General features: G+C 44.0%; 1 protein-coding gene across 7 annotated transcripts in view; it reads left to right on the top strand.

The window, feature by feature from the left end:
• SRGAP2 (SLIT-ROBO Rho GTPase activating protein 2) overlaps window positions 1-20,967 on the top strand; it is a 250,759-nt gene that overhangs the window by 200,204 nt on the left and 29,588 nt on the right. For all 7 annotated transcript variants that reach the window (XM_079760402.1, XM_079760399.1, XM_079760401.1 and 4 more), the window contains exons 9-14: window positions 537-638; window positions 1,664-1,861; window positions 11,152-11,236; window positions 13,843-13,870; window positions 15,534-15,558; window positions 20,571-20,631. In XM_079760402.1, the coding sequence (XP_079616528.1) occupies window positions 537-638; window positions 1,664-1,861; window positions 11,152-11,236; window positions 13,843-13,870; window positions 15,534-15,558; window positions 20,571-20,631 (499 nt within the window). The remainder of the gene's footprint in view (window positions 1-536; window positions 639-1,663; window positions 1,862-11,151; window positions 11,237-13,842; window positions 13,871-15,533; window positions 15,559-20,570; window positions 20,632-20,967) is intronic.

The following is a 20,967-nucleotide window of genomic DNA, read 5'->3' as shown; positions in this document are numbered from 1 at the left end:
CTTTCTCTAATTGAGTCAGAGCTCTCATGCCTGGCACAGATTTATAAACACATGCTGACTGCCAACAGCGGCAAGTTAGCCTCCTGACCCACTTCTCTCCTGCTTTCACTCTGGTGTACAAAGGGGGGTGAAGGAGGAGCCAGAGAGGTGGCCACTTGGACCTCTAGCAGGAAATCCTCCCTGTGCCAAAGCATTGTGTGTCTGCAGCTGGGGCTGCCCAAGGCCATCTTCTGTGGCCTAACTCTGGCTTCCATGGAGCCACAGACCCTGTGTAGATCGGCCTCTGCCAAGCACCAACCTAAAGATGGGCTCAAAGAGAGGCCTGGTCCTCCCAAATGGGTCCCACTCCTCATTCTCCTTTTGTTCTTTTTGGTCCTGGAAGAGATCCACACACTTTGGCTTTGGGTTTTGGTTTAACATAGAAACTGTGAGCCTTACAGCTTGAATATGTGTAGTTTTATTAGCAGGAATGGGACTCCAGAACCGCCGAAAGTACAGTGTCCTCCTTCTGACCTGGTATCACTTGCTTCTGGCAGGCTTCCCAGCTCTGTGCCCAGCAGCCTGTCCAGAGTGAGCTGGTACAGAGATGCCAACAACTGCAGTCTCGCTTATCCACCCTGAAGATTGAGAACGAAGAGGTAAGTTTCCTGCTTAAGAGATCAGAGCCACCTTTTGAGGTTCCCTGTTGAACTTGTTGCTGCCTATCTGGGAGCAGTGGAAGGAGCACGCAGGGAATGTCCGGGCTGCTGCAAACATTTCCTAGCCAAATGTAGGCTTGGATTTTCCCCTCTGCTACATCCTGCCCTTGAACTCCAGGAAGTTGCTCTCGCATTGCCAAAGGTTGTGCTCTATTTTGAGCTTTTGCAAAATGCTTTCTTTCCCCCTCTACACATTTAATCAAAATGGCACTTGGCAGCTGAGTGAACAGTATTGTGTCTCTGAAACCACCCCCTCCTGCCTGGCTTTTTCCAGCATTTGCAAACAAACAGAGGCTTTTTGACTTTGATGCTTCAAACATCTCTGTCCTTTTAGAAAAGGGTGACTTTCTCCTGGGCCCACTTTCAACAACCAATTCAAAAGGACAAGTATGAATGATTATCAGGGTTCTTTTGAGCTCACATAACTTCTTACCTGGCATCTTAGTAAGTCTTACTTTTCCCAGGAAGATTAGGAGGGACTGGGCATGGGTCACTTAGTTTGAAAATGGGGAAACAAGTTTGTTAATTTGTTGAAGGTCATGAAATAGAACCTGAGGCATTGCAGGACCATGCCCATCACACATTTTAACTAGCTCTTTATATGATGGGGTATGTTTGAAATTTTATTCTCTCTCTCCCTTAGCACTTCTATTATAGCCAAGAACTAATATTAAATTTTAAAAGTAAACATTAAATAAAAGAGCTGGAAGCTGGGTCAAGTATGTAGCATAAAGACAGGAGTGGGGGTGTGGGGGAGGGGATGGTTTAGGTCCTCACTGGAGAGTGTAGCCCTTGATACCAGGGTCCATGTGGTGTTTATCACTCACTTCAGCACTGTCCCATGGGAGGAGGCAGAGTTGCACCCTCTGACAGCATCCTCCCTCCTTCCTCAGCCCACTCCTTTTCACTTCTCCAAGCTTCCCCATCACCTTCCCCTCATGCATTGTTGGCCCTTGTTGTGGCAGGTCAAAAAGACAATGGAGGCCACTCTGCAGACCATCCAGGACATTGTGACTGTTGAGGATTTTGACGTGTCTGACTGCTTCCAGTACAGCAACTCTATGGAGTCCGTCAAGTCCACAGTCTCAGAAACCTTCATGAGCAAGCCCAGCATTGCCAAGAGGAGAGCCAACCAGCAAGAGACAGAGCAGTTCTACTTCACGGTGAGGGAGCGTGCTGGCTTTTAAAGATGCACACACAGGAGATTTGGGATTTGTACTCTTTGTCAAGTGTCTGAAAGGCAGTCTTTGAATATCCTAGATTTAGATCTGGGCATATTCAGAGAACATCCCTACACTTGTTGTATGTGTCTAACAGGGACCCTCAAGAGAAAGGATGCACCCAGATACACTACCAAGATTTTTTCCCCCACCACAGGCTTTTGTTTGAAAGTTTATTTTTCAGTCATAGGGGGTCATGAAAGGGGGCCTACATCTCTTGGTTCTTGGGAACTACATTCAAATATTCTGGCTGACACATCTTGGTTTTAAAGTCTGTAGCCTCTTCTAGGTGGTGTGATGACCTTCTTTTATATTTTTTGTTGATGGGAAATTTTTTTTCATAATTATTGCTAAAATTCAGAGGATAGGCAGCATTGTTGTTTTGCAGAGAATTCCAAAATATCGTATTTTTTGTTATGTATGTATCTCCTAATATCTTTTTAAACAGGTGAACCCAACTTTTTTAAAATAGTGTTAACAGCCCTTTGGAAAGTTGCTGGCTGGTCTTTGGTGTTGCTTTTCAATAATTAAGTTATTCTGAGTTTGCCAAGTAGGATTTATTGCCTGTACTAAAATTTATTTCCTAATCTGATGACCAAGAAAGGAGAAATTAAGCTTGCAGGTGTGAAATGAAATATAGCCAATAAATATGCATACTGATTCTGAATGAGAGAAATGAACTTTTTTTCAGATAAGAAACAGTCTATATGCAGTAAATTGACTTTTTCCTACAATTAGAACAATTTTTTAAATTCTTCCTTGAACACTGCTTTTTCATCATTAAGAACACTAGTGATTTGCTATCTTTTTAAAAATGAAATTTGTTTTTTTACTTAGTCAAGCTCAGAATTCTTAGGTGTTTTTGTTTGTTTGTTTTGTCCTAAAGAAGACTGTTGAAAGGGAGTGATTTAAGGGAGAATTATTCTTTTAAAATAACTTCTTTCTTGTTATACAAAGCAACAGATGCTTTTATAAAATTTAGAAGCAAAATGAAGAAAATAAAAATCATTCATAATCCCAATACCTAGAGATACTAGTGTTAGGATATATGCATACACATATCTAAGCATGCATTTATAATTTTATTATAAAAAATGGGATAGTGCTGTGCATATTGTTTTGTAATCTACTTTTTTTTACCAAAATTATTAACATTTTTTCTAAGTCACCTAATTATAACACTTTTGAGTGAAATACTCAAATCTATACATAGAAATAATGGATTGACATTTTGGCTCATTCATTAATTTTTGTAAAGTATTTAGCACACTGCCTGGTTTGTAGTTAGTGCTCAGTAAGCGCTGAAAATTTATTATCACCATCCTTATTTAGTTATCAATCATTATTAAATTATTCATTCATCATTTATTGAGAATGCTGAGGGTATACATGAAGAAGGGGATGGTGGGATTAGGTATATGAAAGGTTAGCTTTCATTTTCACTTTATATATTTCTAAACAGGTATGACAGATTGATTTTTGTAATTAAAGAAGTATGTAAGTATAAATAAATTTAAAAATGCATACATGCACACTGCACACATGCAAGAGTGGTGACCAGGAAGAATGGAGTTGGGGAAACATCACATACAAAGCGATTTTTGTGCTTGATCTTGAAGGATGCGTGAACTAGGCGGTGAATCAAGAGGAAAGCAGCATGTGCAAAAGCATAAAAACATGCAAAAACCTGGATTAGCTATTAAGAGAACTTCTTGACTATAATGAGGACTGTGTTGCCGCCCCAAGCTTCGTTATCTCAGGAGGTCGTTGAACACTCCAGAGGCTCTTAATAATAGGATTGTTTGGTGGGTCTGTCTGGACTGTTTAGATATAATAGTACTTAACTGACCCAATCATATTACACTAAAGAGGATTTCCCTTTTTTAATTATTAAATAAGAAATTTTGGACTTAAAAATCTGTATTTAAGACTGTCAGATTTCCTTTTTGGCTTTAAATGAATCTGTAACATTTTTATTCAAAATTGACTTTCAGTAGGAACAGGAATGACCATCTTCAAACGGGTGACCTCTCAAATCCTGCCCGCTCTTTCACCTCTGTCTGCATTGATGTTCTCTAACCCATTTCCTGTCTTTTGTGGCCATAGTGCTACTCATCAAAATTGTGTGCAAATTTCCTTGGCTAACAGGAACGTTTTTTTGTCCGAACTTGTCTAATAACAGATTTACAAGAGAGTTCATTACTTTTGTGACTGGTGCTTAGAATGTGTCAGTTAATTCATTTCATGATAAAAGCATGTTTTTGGGGAGTGGTGAAATGGACATTCATGAAAAGGGGATATGCATGTTAAACAGGATGGCTGCCTGTGCTTGCCAAACAATACAAAACCTACACAACTGCTCGTGGGCTTTTTTAGTTTGTTGCCTCCACAAACATTGCCACGTTTTTCCCCGTGCCCTTCACAAACAGCAGAATAGCGCATCCTATAAGCTCTCTTCCTTTGGAAAGTTGAGAAGAGGTTCCTTGTTGTGGCTTGGCCCCCTCGGTAGTGTGCCCAGGAACCCAGAGAGCTGCTAGGAAAGCTTTCATCAGATTGATCTGTTCAGATGACTTCAATTGGAAATTTGAAGCATTTGTTAGAGTCCCAGAAAAATTAGCATGGAATTTTAAAGATTGAAGTGATTTTTAAATACCATCTAAACAAACCTTCTCGTTGAAAGAATTAAAAAATAAACCCAGAGAGGATGGGTAGCTTGTCTAAGAAACCTCAACAGGAACGTAAATGAGAACTCCTGTTCCTGTTGCCTGGTTTTGGGCCCAGGCTTTTTCTGTCCACCTGCTGAAGAAGCTGCTGTGAAGGAGAGGCTTAGAGACAGCTCAGCAGCTCCCTCCTCTTCTTTCCCTAAGTGAGGAGACGTGCCCTGCTCTCTTTGGCTTTGTGTCGCTTGTCTTCTATAACACACAGTCCAGCGATGTCCACTTTTTTCCCCATTGCCTTTTTTCACTGTGATTGTTAAAAAATAGATTTTTTTAAAGATTTCAAAATAGCATACAGAAAAAACTCAGGCTTCTACCCTCCCCTGACCCCCCCCATACCTTCCCTTCTGCCAAGTGATTAAAAGCAGTTTATTCTGTGTCCTTCCAGAGAGACCTTATGCATAGACTACCACTGACATATCCTTCAGTACAATAGAATTACTTTAGAAATGTAATAAAATAGAATAAATAGAAATATAAGAAGTATGCTACTTATACTGTTCTTTACTCCCTTTTTTTTTTTTTTTTTTTTACTTAATTTACTTCGGGCTTTATTTTTATATTAGTCCAAAAAGACCTGCCTCCTTTTTAAATTAATTAATTATACTGATTTTAGAAGGGGGTGGGGGAATGGAGGAAGTGGGGGAGGGAGGGAGAGAGACTTGTCATTCCACTTATTTATACATTCATTCATTGTATATGCCCTAACCAGGGATTGAGCCCACAACCTTGGCATAGTGGGACAACGCTCTAATCAACTGAGTTACCCAGCCAGGGCCCAGACCTGCCTCCTTTTTTAATGGATGTGCAGAATTCCATTGTATGGGTGGATGTAACATCGCATATTTAACCAATTCCCTGCTCATAGACAGTAATGTTCACTGGTTAGCCAAAGACTGTCAAAGCCTGTAAGGCTGGCATTTATTCTAAGTACTTCCTGTGTGGAGGTGGCAGTGGGAAGGGGTTAAGGATTATAGCTGATAAAATAAACAAAACTAGACTACCTGAATTCTTGGGGACTGATTTGGACAAGGTAATAGGAGAGGAGTTGGTGCCTTGGCCATGGCAGCGCTCTAGGTCTAGACGTGGACCTGGTGGTCCGAGATCTTTTTATATCTTGGTACTAGAGGCCCGATGCACAAAATTCATGCAAGAGTAGGCCTTCCTTCCGCCGGCTGCCAGCACCAGCTTCCCTCTGGCACCAGGGACCCGGGCTTCCCTCACAGCCCAGGCTTCGTCCGGAAGGACCTCCGGTCTAATTAGCATATTATGCTTTTATTATTATAGATTCTCCTGCAGGCATTCAGTAATGTGTGCTAAGCAGGTACAAATGAACGACCGCCCCTGCCCTGTCAACTAAAGGGGGAGATGTGCTCCCATGTCAAGACTTGCTATTTTATTTATACAGTCTGACAGCTGTTTCCTGCTTTAAAAATTCACAGGGAGGAGGGAAAATGTGAGTGTGCCTGATGGTGGGGAAGCAGCCACTGTAGTGACATCTGTGTATCTCTGCACATGGGGCTGGTGGACATGGCTCACTCCTCCCACCTACCCCGCTCCTTGTAGCAGTGGGTACTTATGGTCTTGGCTCCATGTAGATTAAGGCAGAAAGCCATAAGGCCCATGAGTTTCATACCTCCATGGTAAGCATATTTAAAGGGCAGGGGTATTTAAAATTAAATTTGCAAAGCATTCTTGTGCCTCTTACTTTTTTTTTTTTTAAGACTAGAAATCTCTTTTTTATGTATTAGCACAAAGCAAAGAAGTGGAGGACATGACTGTTTTTAGGTTAATGAGCAGGTGATTCAAGTATAAGGAACGCTTTTGTATACCTGCTAATGTCAGGACTCTGTGCTAATAATCATAGTCATACATCTTCACAGGTTCGTCTTCAACAACCTGTGAAAAGATATTATTATCTCCAGTTTTCAGATAGGGAAACTAAGACTCTGGGGATTAAGTGACTTGCTCAAGGTTAAAAGACTTAGTAAAAGGTAGGACTAGAATATTCCAACTCAGGCTTTTCCATTTTACTGCAATCAAAATGTTAGAGAGGGAGGGTTCAGAAAGAAAAAGAATACTAATACTTTTCAATAAATAAAACTCATTGCTGACCGTTGATAACCAATTAGAAATTTATTAAGCCTAGCCAGTGTGGCTCAGTGGTTGAGCATCGAACTATGAACAAGGAAGTCCTGTTTCGATTCCTGGTCAGGGCACATGCCTGTGTTTCTGGCTTCATCCCCAGTAGGGGGCATGCAGGAGGCAGCCAGTCAATGATTCTCTCTCATCATGGATGTTTCTGTCTCTTTCCCTTCCTCTCTGAAATCAATACAAATATATATTTTTAAAAAGGAAGTTAAAAGAAATAAGTTCAGATCATAAAAACAAAATGGAAGGTTTACAGTGGCAAAAAAACAAAACCACCCAATAGACTTATTGCCTCGATACTTTTTGAATAAATTCTCAGTTTTGATCACATTGAGTGTAAAACTAGGGGGAGGGTTGGCACTGGTTAGACTGTGTTCAGGAATTTGGTGAGTTAGAATAGAAAACTTCCCTCTTTTCTCTCCTCCATTGAGAAAAACACCAGATCATCCCTTTACTAATATTGTTGATGTTTGTTGAGGGGAGCAGGGCATAGGGATTGGCAGGAAAAAAAAATTAATTACCTAATATTTGGAACATGCTTTAAATAAGGAAAGTGACTGTATTGTCCAAGGAAGGGATTTTGAGATTCCACATAAATTAGTTATTTTCCTGGCCCTGGTCTGCAGAAAGCATTGAAAAGCCACCTATTCCTCCCTTGCCTTTAGCTGTCTCGGTTCCTTTCTCACGTGTGTCTGATCAGCAGCGACTGAAGCTTTTAACTCAATTCTACCAGTAAAAGCCAGGTTATTCCTCCAGCTTCTCTCTCATACAGATGAGTGCTGGCTATGGGCAGGACAGAGAAGTGATAAATAACATACCTGTGAACTCTAGGATGCTTTTATCTTCATATCTGGCTTACCGAGATGGAAAACGTCCAACCGTTGTTCCCAGTCTTAGGGATGCAGGTCACACCTAGACACAGTTTCAGTCCTTCAGGATTTAATAGAACCCAAAAAAGGAATCCATCATACCTCTTATCAGATTTTTATTTATTTTAACAGTTCACCAAGTGACAGCCAGAATTAACTAGTGAACTGTGAACATAAATGAAAAAGAAAAAGAAAAAAGATTTCCGGAATCACAAGTAAAAACCTGAGCGAGAGGAAGGAATTTGCATCCATCGCCTTTCAGAATTGTGGCTGAGCAGTCTGGTCTTTTTTAAGAGTTACAGTTTCCTGGTAAATTTTCCCTCATTAGGAAACCTTTGAGTCTCCTGGGATAACCTTCCAAAGAGGATGTGAGGATTCAGATGTTAGCAGAGGGTGTTTCCCTGCAGCTTTTTCACCTCTGGGCCCTGACGTAGCTTCCAAATCTCACAATTAGGCATTGTTCGGGGGTTAGATATCACCCAGGGAAGACTGACAGCAGGTGAGCTGGCAGCTGGAGCAGATGGAAAGAGGAAGGTGACAAGGAAGCGTATTTTCACGCAGATGTTTTCATGCAAAAGCACAAAGGAACAGAGGAAGCCAGGTCCCCTGTAAAACAACAGAAATGATTTGATGTAGGATTTACTAGACTTAATTGAGAGAGTAGGGCACACTTGCAGGCTTCATTCATGACTGCTGTGGAAGGTTCTATCCAGAGGACAGTGAGCCTGTTCCATTTACTTACTCATACCTCAAGCATTTATTGAGTGTCTACGATCTCCTGGGCACAGTACTATGTATCAGAGATGCCAAGAATAATGAATGTCATGGTCTCTGACCATAGGGAGGAGGCAGTCTAGAGAGAAAGACACAGGAGGAATAAACCCTCCAGGACAGGGCGGTGTGAGAAGTGCAGTCTTAGAGATTCGCAGAGGTTCCCACAGGAGCCTCTGGGTGAACATGGGAGGGCCAAGGAGGGCCTCCCACAGAGAGCAGGCTTTTTTCTTTTTCCAAAATTTTTTAAAATATATTTTTATTGATTTCTGAGAGGAAGGAAGAGGGAGAGAGGGAAACATCAATGATGAGAATCATTGATCAGCTGCCTCCTTCACGCCCTCTACTGGGGATCAAGCCCACAACCCAGGCATGTGTCCTGACCAGGAATCAAACCATTACCTCCTGGTTCATAGGTTGACGCTCAACCAGTGAGCCATGGCAGCTGGGCCCAGGCTTTTTTCTTCGTTTTTACATGACAGAAAGAGAGGGAGAGAGAAAAGAAATACCCTCTTGGTTAAAAATTCACACTGATCAGAAACATACAGAATAAACATAGCTCACATTTTTTCACCTTTTCTTTCTGCCTTCATCCTATGTGGTAATAGACATAAAATCCAAGCCTTAATGTGCATTTATACTTTTTGCGTAGTACATTAAAAGAAAGACAGAACTATTATAATTTAAAATGTTTTTTTTTAATATATTTTATTGATTTTGTACAGAGAGGAAGAGAGAGGGATAGAGAGTTAGAAACATCGATGAGAGAGAAACATAGATCAGCTGCCTCTTGCACACCCCCTACTGGGGATGTGCCCGCAACTAAGGTACATGCCCTTGACCGGAATCGAACCTGGGACCCTTGAGTCCGCAGGCCGACGCTCTATCCACTGAGCCAAACCGGTTTCGGCTAATTTAAAATGTTTTATTCACTTAGCCCCTCAGATATCTCACATAGCACCAGGAAAACACTGCCATGTGGCTTCTGAGTTTAGACATGTGTAGATGGCCCCAGACTGGCAGATGAGCTGTTGCAGCAGTAGACACCAAGGCAAAGGAAGATCCCATGAGCAGCTGAGTTAAGAGGCCAAAGGCCTGTGATCCAGGCCTGACAGTTCCACTGACTGCCTTGCAGCAATCAGCAATTTATTTGACACACTCTTACCCAAGATCATCCTTTCATCCTATACAATAAAAGCATAATATGCTTAAGTGTTCGATCATCTGATTGGCCATTCAACCAATCAAAGTGTAATATGCTAATGATATGATAAAGCCGCTTGCTATGACGTGCACTGACCACCAGGAGACAGACAGTTGACTGGTCGACCAGTCGCTATGACATACACTGACCACCAGGGGGCAGACACTCTGACCGGTAGGTTAGCTTGCTGCTGGGGTCCAGCCTATTGGGACTGAGGAGACAGACCGGACATGCCCTGGAGCCCTCCCCTGGTCCCTCCCTGGCTGGCCAACCTCCCTCGTCCCTCCCCAGCCCCGATCGTGCACCATTGGGGTCCCTTGGCCTGGCCTGCACCCTCTCACAGTCTGGGACCCCTTTGGGGATGTCGGAGAGCCAGTTTCGGCCCAATCCGACAGGCCAGGCTGAGGGGGACCCCACTGGTGCATAAATTTGTGCACTGGGCCTCTAGTCTGTAAGAAAATATGGTAATGATGCCTTCCCTACCATGCTGTACAGAGTTATTGTGAGAGTTGAATGAGAGAATATGTGCTGAAGTGCTCTAAACACCCTTAATTTGCTGCATATATTCACATGTATACAAAGAATTGATACTGTGCAGTGTTCTCCTTTTCCTGCTTGGTACCATAATGGGAGCATGTTACCATAATGGTTAAGTGCACATACTGTATTGTCAAACTACGTATGTTTGGATACTGGCTCTACCACTCACTAAACTGTTTGACCTTAAGCAATTTATTTAATCTCTCCAAATCTCAGTGCCCTCATTCATAAAATGGGGATAATGACATTAATAGCTCCTAGGGTTGTTTTGAAGATTTGATGAATTGTCCAGGGAAACCTAGTCTCTCACTGGGCATTCAAGGGTTGAGAGAGGTCACATCAGAAAATGCAGCATAGCAATAGTATTTTAACTATGAGAGAAGATGGCATTGCATTCCCATAATGTGTTATGTTTGGAGCTGCCGACATGTGTATATGCAAGTGGGGCGTGGCAGTCCCTCTTGAAAGCTCAGAAATCCCAGGCTTTCCACAAAGACTCCATGCAGATGGAGGAGGAAGCTGATTAAGACAGGCTCAGACAAAGATGCTGTGCGTGCTGGGCTTGCAGCTGGGGTGGGGGCTGCGCCTGCCATTGGCATTGCTCCTGGTGTGATGGAATGCACCCTGCTGGGGGGAGGGGCAGGGCTGGATGTCAGTGAAGGTGACCAGTGGCAGATGTGTGTCCTCACACCAAGAAGACCAGGCTCAGTCAGTCCCTACACCCCCTGCTCCTCTTCAGTGGAACTGAAAGAGATGAATGAGGGGCTGTAGAAGACAGTTTCTTACACTGGCCAATGCAGAACTCCCATGAAAATCAGCAGCTGTCCAGATGATTGGGCCGTAAAGTAATAAGCAATGAACCTGGTAGAAATTGGGTCAGAAACCAAGTGCTCTCTGCAAAGGGGATTGTACAGCTGCACATCTGTGATTTTTTTTTTCTTCAGGAGTCTGATTGCTCTTTCTCCTCCTCCTCCCCTACAGAAAATGAAGGAGTACCTGGAGGGCAGGAACCTCATTACCAAGCTGCAAGCCAAGCACGACCTTCTCCAGAAAACCCTGGGAGAAAGTGAGTGTGGGGGCGCTGCTGGAGGTTTGCATTGAGGGGAAGACCAAGCCCTGGACGGTATTGCTGAGCCTCCACCCTAAGCCAGCCCTGGTCTGGTTGTGTGAATGCACTTCTTTTTCTAGCCTGTGATGTGGAAGCACACTCCCCAGATGGCTGCTTGAATAATGGGAACAGGCCGGTGCTTAATGAAGCACTAATGTGCATCGTCTATTTGTTTAAATGGAGCGTGCCTGCTCTCTACTCAGTCCCCTTCCTGCGCCTCCTCTGCTGTGACCTGAGTGAAAGGCTGAGAAGTTACTTACTCTCCAGACACTTTGTGAAAACTCTCAGCTCCTCTGTGGCAGGACTGAGGCTGGAGCAAGAAGGGAGAGAGCTGGGAGATGAGCTGCCCGGCTGCTCCGAGGAGAAGAGAGGGGTTTCAAAGGCACAGTGATGGACAGACTGCTCTTTCTGTAGCGTCACAGTAGAGCATCAGTTTCCTTCTGCTTTGAGCAGCCCTGATGCTACATGGCAGCCCTCTCTCTGCCTGGGCCCAGCTGAGGCCAAGGTGCTGAATGGATGGTCTCGTCTCATAGTATGATTTTAACCAGACCCTGGGAAGTAGCAAGGCAGAGAATGGGACTGGCACTCTGGACTTTTTCTCCTCAGCTGTCAAACAGAAGGCGAAGGTTGAAAGAGAAGCTTCCCTGGGGTTCTTGGCACCCTGCCCAGGTCTCTCAGCATCCTATGATTAATGGGATTCCCAGGTTGGGGATGCCTCTGAATGCTGGCCCCTCCTCCTGCCCCACTAATCTCACTTAAAGATGGGAAATGGGAGCCTACGGGGCATTTGTGGCAACACCAGTGAAAGGCAAACCTGTACTGGCACAAAGTCCAACCTTGTAAAATAAAATCTGAGCACTCCTCAGACACTGCACAGTATAGGAAAGTGCACAGCATTCATTGGCTCATTGGCCCCAGGAATCAGAGCTCTGCATTTCTTACCAGAGCCTCCTACCCATCTTTTGCGCCCTGTCCTTCTCCTGCCCTGGACAATTCCCCCAGATGGTTCTTTTATCTCTCATGTCTTTGACATTGTGATTTTTTTCGGGCATTTTCTTTTATGTGAAGAAAGCCTATTAGGTAACTTCTGTTCTCTTTCCTCCCCACCACCCAAGAGACTCATGCTGAACAGATTTGGGCTTTGAGATCCAAACTTTGCTGATAGAAAATCTTTACTCTTGGGTTATGAGATTGCTCCATGGGGAATCAGAGGAAAGAAAGCCCAGAACTATTCGGAGCAAGTTTTTAACCATGATTTCTTTTTGCCAAGATAATTGAAGCATAGCCCTTAAGTGAGATGGGGAACAGGGCCTGGTGGGGGTTGGGGGGAGCCTGTGTGTGAGAGAGAATGGATTTGCGCATGCACCAAATGTGCTGCTATGGAGGGGCGAAGGTTGGTGACCATTCATTAGTGCTGCAAATTGCCTTCATCTGAATATGACAAGTTCTAGCAGTAAGGAAAAAAACAGCTATAGATCTTCCTGTGTGCAAGTCGTCATGCCCCTGCCTTCTGTATGTATTTGTCACCATAACACAAGAGCCCCTTGTTCCTGCCACAGAGAGATAATTGATGTGTATGAATATTCCAGAGTGGAAATGGGCCAGATGTTGAAAATAATGGCTCAGAATAATATTTTTGCAGATGAAAGCTGAGCCTTTAGTAATGAGAGGCTGTTAGGGTGGGGGAGGGTGTTTCTCAAGATGAGCTGAACTGTAATCAACAATTAGCAACCTTTAAAGGCAAGAAAAAGCCCTGCCCTCTCTCAGCCCTTGGAGTTGCCTTTCCAGGAGCACAGATGAGGAGTGTGGGAGCTTCTCCACACCGGGCCTGCTTGGGTTTTCCCTGGTTTATCTAATAGGGGTCTAATACGGACCAGGCGTGGTTAACGGTGGACCTAAAGAGAGCAACATCAAGTGTATCATGGCCCATGCACACATGCATTGTATTTTTTTAAAATGTTATGAACATTGAGATTTTCAATCCCATGTTTTAAAACTGACTGTGACCCATTAAACTTAATATTAGGATCCACTTCTGAATTGAGAAACCACAGTTTTATAACAGTGTCAGTGTTGAATCTCATTTTTCTCTTGCCACCCCAGCCCAACCTAACAGGAGAATTTAGTATGAATTTAAAACTAGAACTTTCATACCTTCACTGTCCCTTCCTCCTCACTCCTCAACACACACACACACACACACACACACACACACACACAGTGTACACAGAAGAGAAGCTAAATTTCATCTACAGGAAGGTTCTCTAACGTGTGGCTGCCTTGCTGTTGTTCTCCTAAATCCACCTCATTGGGAAGCAGAGTAGGCAAACCTAAGGTTTAGGGACACCTGCAGCCTTGGCCTGGGAACAAGTATCAGAAACAGCCCTGGCCCAGAAAGGAGGGGCTCTGGAAGCTCCTCTTCTCGTTTGCATTGAAGGCTGGTCACGCTCTGATACTAATGCAGGTTCTCTGGGGAGACGGGCAGACATGTGATTCCCAGAAGCAAGTCTCACTCTTTCACCCTCTGCTTCAACATGTGCTTTTTGCTTTTGTCTTTCCAACAGGTCAGAGGACAGATTGCAGTCTGGCCAGGTAGGTGTGACTTGGGACGATCTGGGAACAGACCTGGGAACAGGCCTGGGGTTAGGGAGATCCCAGCCTGATAAAGAGCCAAGGCATGGATTTTCAAAGGCATCAGATGGCTTTGCAAAGGAGTGGCCCAGGGCAGAGGTTGCTTTTTCCCTTTGCCTTGCTGACACCACCTGGCCCCAAATGGAAGTGGGATCTGCTGGGACTTAGGAAAAGACCTGAGCAGAACTGAGGGATGGGGAGTTATCATTTGCTGAAATAATCCCAGAAGCCACTACATTGCAAGGAAAAGAAATGTTCCACTCTGGAGGGAGGATCCTGGTAACCTAACCTCAGCTGCTAGACTTAACCATGTGGGTTTTGGAAAGTCTCTGACCCTGAGAAGGAAGATCAGGAGATAGCATTTGAGAAAAGATGACAGCCCCTATTAGTGGCTGTTGTTGGATATTGAAATATTACATTGCGTAGTCTTGCCAAACAGCATTGATAGAAATCCTGGCCTGGTCTACAAGTATGCAACCCTCCCAATCTTTCTCCACCTTCCCCTTCCTTCCCCACCCCAGCCAAATATTTTCCCTCCCAGTGATGGAGCTGCTATGAGAAAACTCGTGAGCTGGCAGAGAGCAAGGCATTCATTCAGCCAACAGTTCTCAGATGCCTAAAAATGTGCTGATTTAACTGGAGAAAGAGCTTTAATGGTCGGACTCCTTAGAGACCCTGGGTTAGCCCATTATATCAACCACTTATATCTGCCAACACACACAATGATCATGAGGCCATTTACAATCATAGGCTCGTTATTTAGAAATAGCTTCATTTGGCTTTCATCGTTTTGTCATTGTGGATTACAATAAAGGTTCCATTAATCTTGATAACTGGAGGGAACCAGGATAATAGAATTCTGTGGAGTGTATCTTCATGGTGATATAGTCTTAGTATAAGTTGAATTCCCTTATGCTGTGTTATTTCACTGTGTGACGTTGGGCCGCTCTTTTGCTTCTCTGAACTCCAGTTTTCTCATCTATGAGACAAGAGCATTGCACTAGATCTGAGGAGCTCTAGGGTTCCAGAGAGGCTCATGAGGTTCAGCCTGATGAAAGGGGCAGAGGGAGCCCAGTAGCTAGGCCCTGGCCCCTACCTTCAGTCAGACAAGGCAACACTGCTTCTGTTCCTTGGAGCACTGTGCCTCTGAGATTCCTTTGGAGAAAGCCTTCTGAGGCTAAACACAGCTAGAGGATCCCCAAGGTTCCTTCCAATCTGGACACTCTACCCTCTAAATTTTTAAAGAAAAATTGCTCTCTCTCTTTTGCCGAAGTATTTCCAAGAGAGAAATCTGTAGCCTCCTTTGGTGTTTGCTAGTGTTTCCTTGCAGGGAGATCTTACTGTCAACCCCAAATATTTTTTTACTGCAAATTGAATCAATTCCCTTCTATTCAGATTTTGAATGGTGACAGACATTAAAAGCAGAAACTCTGTACGTTTGTGAAAAGAGCTTTAATGGGTTTTATTTGGAAAGTAACTTATCAAGTCTTTTAGCCAATTCTGGGTCTTAGCAGAATAATGTGACTTGTTTCATTAACCACCGAACAGACTGTTTTTAACCCCATTTTCTTTTTCCTCCCTTTTGCTGGATTGGTCCTCTCTGATCCTATGGGGTCAACCACAGGCGCAGCTCAACCGTGAGGAAGCAGGTAAGAGCCCAGCAAGAGCCAGGCTGGTCTGGTGTGAAAATGATAATCTCCCATTGACATCTATGGAATTCCACCGTAGGCAAGACAGGCACTTATCTGACTTCATGTCTGTGTTTGGAATGTACCATGTAGTCATAGCATCTATATATATAAAAGCCAAGCAACCAGAATTACCAGTCGCTATGATGCGCAGTGCGGCAGCCAATCGGGGAGCCCCTATTGACCCCCCCACACTCAACCTCCCGCGGCCCCTCCCCCCGGCCGGCCACGCCCCCAATTGCCCCCCCACCCCCACCCCCATCAGTCAGGTGGAGCCAGCCGGCCAACTACCTCGGCCCCTCCCCTTGGCCGGCCCAGCCCCAATGGCCCTGATCAGGGTGGGCCGCCCGGACCCCACCCCGGGCACAAATTCATGCACTGGGCCTCTAGTGTTTAATATTATGGCTACTTCATTGATTTAGTTTGTTTAGCTAGAGTGGCCATGATCTTTCTGATTTGTTCATCTTACATAGTGACGTTTGATTTGACTGTAGCAGATTGTGCCAGAACTGCCCTGGTGTCAGTCCTTCCGAAGGCCAGGAGAGAGGCCTCACACTTCGTACATCTGTACCAATAGGGCAGAAGCTCCCAGCAGCCAATCACCCATGCCAGGCACTCTTGCTTTATGTTTGCAGATACTTGTTTCTAGTGGTGTGGTCATCCTAGGTATATTTCTAAGACATCCTAAAAATGCAAAGATAAGTCTGACCTAGGATTGATAGGCAGGCAATTTTGTGCATGATCTTCAGTGTTGGATTAAAATCCGACACTGGGCAGCTAGCTATAAATACCTATATTTAGGGGAGATCTTAGAAAGCAGTGGATGGATAATCTACATCAACGGATAATATAATCTAAACAGCATTTGGGCTTGTTTAAAAAATTAATTGAATTGTGTTTTGCAGTAGCAAATTTGACTTCCTAATTTATTCTTCATGGCAAATACTGAAATTATTTTGTATCTCCTAAGCTCATACCAGCTATGTAGTAGGCAGTTAGCAGGGAGGAGGTGAGAAAAGCTTAGAAATGTCTTTGTATAGACTCAGGGGAAAGCTGATCCAGGCTTTAAAAAATCTTTTTAGGTAAATCACAGTGACTGTTGCCACAGGGAGATAATCGAATATAGAGGCCACCTCGTTTCTGTGGTGTTGGCAGCCCAGCAGGGTCTTCAGCCGATCTGACGGCTCTGGCTGGCTGGGTCATCCAGCTGGGGGACCCAGATGACATAGCCCTCCCTTGTCTTAGCTTTGCTGTCACTGTTGGTTTTTGTTTTGTTTTGTTTTGCCTTCTCTGCTTTGGATCTCATTTTAATGAGACCACCATTGGATACAATTACATATTTTTAAAATTATAGAAAGTTCATTGCAATTCTCTTTCCTCCTGTTCCTTTAATTTTTTTCTTCTTCCCTTTTTCTGCCATAATTTCATTTAAAACAAGAAGAATGGATTGACTCCCAGGGATAACTTAATGCATTTAAAATTATCAGTGGATCTCTTAAAGAGAAAGCAAACCTTTTTTCCCCTTAAACACTTAAGAATAGGATTGAACTCGAAGCTTGTTCCTTTCAGTTCCTGGACTAAAACTGGGCCTCCTACTCATGGATAGAGAGTATGCCCAAGGGCTCCACACCTCCACTCTGGCTGCAGGAGTGCCATAGACCACCACTGCTTGGCAGTGGTTTGCACACCTGGTTGGACTCGCCATGGAGAGGAATGGCACCCATCTGGCTTGCATCCTGTTGCACCTAAGCAGTTGCAGGCCAAGCATATTTGCCTGTTGCTAGATTTGCATAAAAGTTCCAGGATACACCAAAAGCCCCAATCAAATAAAGACCTTATTTTCATTCTGCTGCCCCAGTTTTTGTCCAACAGCTCAAATCTAATGGTGGATTAATAAAGCGTTTTTCTGATAGTCATGAGGGTAATAGTAAGTAATTTGGATGATGAGCATTCTTGTAAGTAACCAGGGAATAAATAATTATTTGTTTGTGTATTGCAAATCAGCCAAACAAGAGGATGAATCTGGTAGCTTTTGTTTTTTGAGAGTCCCTAATGGGTTCCAGTCATTTTTGACCCTAGGTTCAAACCATCTCAGACTTTTCTTCAAAAAGAGATACCTCAACTGCTGCTTCCAAACTCTCCCTGCTCCCCTTAGCCCAGCGTTTCCTCTTTCCTGTGGCTTCCATATCTTCCTTGGTGGCCCTTCTTTCTCCAGTCCTCTGCATTCAGGCATTTCCCGAGGCTTGGCCCTCTTATTTCTCTCCATAGTCTTTCCCCTGTCACTTTGTTTCCTTAGTGAACCTTTCTCTCCTTTCTTTAGTTCCCACTTGTTCCACCGTGATGTCAGCCTGGTCTTGGATCTGACTCCCAACTGGTTGCTGGACATTGCTGCTTGAGGGTCAAGATAGCACCTCCCACCCTCATGGGATAGCATCAGTCTCTCACCTTCCCCATCATGTTTTAACTACCGTAGCACCTCCCCTAATGTCTTTATTTCTCTTATTGGGACCCCCCATTCTTCACAGCCCCAGAAGTCCCAAATTTTATCCTTGGCGCCTCTTTTCTTCTCATTACCCACATCTATTATGTCGTTAAGTAGTATATTCTCCCTTAGTGAAAAAGGAAAGCTAACAAATGTAACAGAGATCAGTACCCGACAAAATCCTAACTCTCACTCATGGCAAATTATGCCAGACAAGGAATTATTTTGACATTATCTGTCCACCTTCCTGATGGTTCACTCCTGCAAACCACCGGACTGCTGCTTTACTGTTATTTCCAGTTATGCCTGCTACTTTTCTCCCTTCGGTTTAAAGTTCCCTTAATGTGATTGAATGGGGATATGGACCAATTGTCCTTTAAAATCCCCTTCCAACCCTGGAATTAAAGGACCAAAAATATTCTAAATAAAAGAATTAAGCTGGGGTGGATTCTAATGTTGGAGGAGGGAAGGAGAGAAGAAGAACAGGAGAGACAGACCCTGAGTAAGACACACACAGAGACTGCCTGGCCCGCTGTATGCAAAATCGTTGGTGAAGTGAGTTTTTGAGGCCCCTTAGGAGGGTCTGAAGCCTTCATGCCTTCGTCCAGGTTTTGCTCCCCCTGGACTCTTCCTTAGGCCCCATTGGAGCAGTATGGCCCAGGAGAATACTCTTCCACAGTGAGGCAGCTCACCTCTGGCCCCCTCTTGTCTGCCCACAGATTACCTCCCTGAGCTACTTCTGACACACTCCTGTCCTGTTGACTGTGGACATGCAGGTTAATGTCTTTAATCCTTGCTTTCTGCAACCCTGTATACTTTCCTTTAACTACCTGCAAGTCTAGGCAAAATGTTGTTCTCAGCTTGTTGAAGCCAGCAACTTTGTGATCTTTGTGAGCTTCCCTCCCTCTGGGTCTTTGTAAATCTAGAACCAGAAAAACTTTGCAAACCTTCATATCACTATCCTCATATCACTGCTACTACTCTTTGTAAATAAATGTAACACTTATAAACATAAAAACACTTCTCAAAATGGGGGGGTTTGGTGTTTTTTTTGTTTTAAATAGTTTCTTCATTGGAGTATAGAAGAACTGACAAGGATTTTAACTCTAAAATCAGCCAGGTTGACTGGCAGAAGTCAGTATGGCAGCAAGAGGGCAGACACTGGCTACTGCAGCTGGGAAGCTGGGGGAAGCAGATGGGTTTGGGGGTCACTAAGACCTTCCTGACTGCAGCTCTGCCTTAGCCCACGCAGTACTCCCTTTGGCAGCTCCCTGGGTTCCCAATAAGCTTGGGAGCTAGAGGCCATGCCAGCTCCTCTCTCACCCTAACTTCTCCGTGAGGCCCAGCTACTTCCCTAAAGTGGCCAGGCCCCATGGTTATAGTTGGAAATTCAAAGCCAGGGAAGGGTACAGGCCAACTGGGAAAGAGGCAGAAGCCACAGGGCCCATCCCACTCGAGAGTACAGTCTCTGTTCTAAACATCTACAGCCCTTTCTAACTAGGTTTAGGGACCCCTCTGCCTGATCCCTTTTTTCTCCATTGTGTGTTTAGTTGCATTACAAAACCCTACTGGTTTTTACAATATTTGGTATGTGTACCTGGCAATGTTTGCTGAGTTCCTAGGATGTGGTATGGGTGGTAGAAATAGGTTCAGTCTCAGAAGGAGAATACCTGGGTTTGAATCCTGGCTCTGCCACTTAGCTACTATGTCACCATAAGCAGCTATTTCATCTTGCTAAGCCTTTTTTTTCTCATTTGTGAAATTAGGATAATCATAATATATACCCCCTAGGGTTGTTACCAGGACCAATTCATCTAAAGCACTTAGTACATGGCCCAACACATCTATGAGTTCCTCTGTAAATGCTCAATACTAATGTTTATGTGCCAATAGGAAATATTACTCTCCTCACCACCAATCCCCTCCCTAGTGTGAAGATATGAAATTGATGTCCAAAGAAGTTAAATAAATTTCAGGGTTGTATAGCAAAATGGCAAAGACTGACATCTGAGAGGCCTGCAGGAGGCCTTCAAAGAGTTTAGCCTAGAGAGTAAACTTTTAAAGATCACCTAACCACTATATAAAGGAAGAAGAGCATGGTTTGGAGGACAAGAAGGGTGGGGATTGAAAAAATGATGAATTGGACTGGGTTGGTGGCAGAAGAGAGGGAGAAAAGGGAATGGATTTGAGAGATATTTAGGAGGCAAACTTGACAAAAATGTATTGATTGGATGGCTGAAGGTAAGGATCTGATTTGGGATAAAAGATGATCGGTTTCATGTAGGACATGCTGGACTTAAGGCATCTGTATGACATTCTAAGCAGATTGTTGTGTATGAGCTCTGGAGCCTAAAGGGCAGAGAAGCCGGATAGTTTTCTGTGGACCAGCCACTGACCAGCTGAGACAAGTTCCTCACACTTGGTCCCGTTTTCTCTGACCCTGGGCTATCCCTGTTTAGAGATCCTAACGTGTTTCTCTTTGGCTTTTCAGGATTCCAGCCAGGCAATTCCTCTGGTGGTGGAAAGCTGTATCCGGTTTATCAGCAGACATGGTAAGCAGGGTGCTGGCCTTGCTCATATTTGCAAAGTCGGGAAGAACTTCCAGGAATTCTTTCAGCAGTAAGCGTAGAGACTGACTTCCCATCCTGACATTCTCAGAAGAGGAATAAAATCGTATTTGTTCATGTAGCATTTTCTACTTCAGAATGGCCACACATAGACCTTGAGAGAAAGACATCACATGTTTTGACCCAGAAGGCCTCAGCCATTTACCACACTTCCTTTTCTAGCTTGTGAGTGAGTTTTAGATTACAGCTGTTATGTGAATTAGTACAGCTGGCATGGTGTGTGCCGGTAGTTTCACCATTGCTCACCATCTTTCCACGTGT

Source organism: Cnephaeus nilssonii (genome assembly GCF_951640355.1).
Source record: "Cnephaeus nilssonii genome assembly, chromosome: 21".
In the NCBI taxonomy this organism is placed as follows: domain Eukaryota; kingdom Metazoa; phylum Chordata; class Mammalia; order Chiroptera; family Vespertilionidae; genus Cnephaeus; species Cnephaeus nilssonii.
Note: the sequence above shows the minus strand (reverse complement) of the source record. Positions and strands in the feature narration are given on the sequence as shown.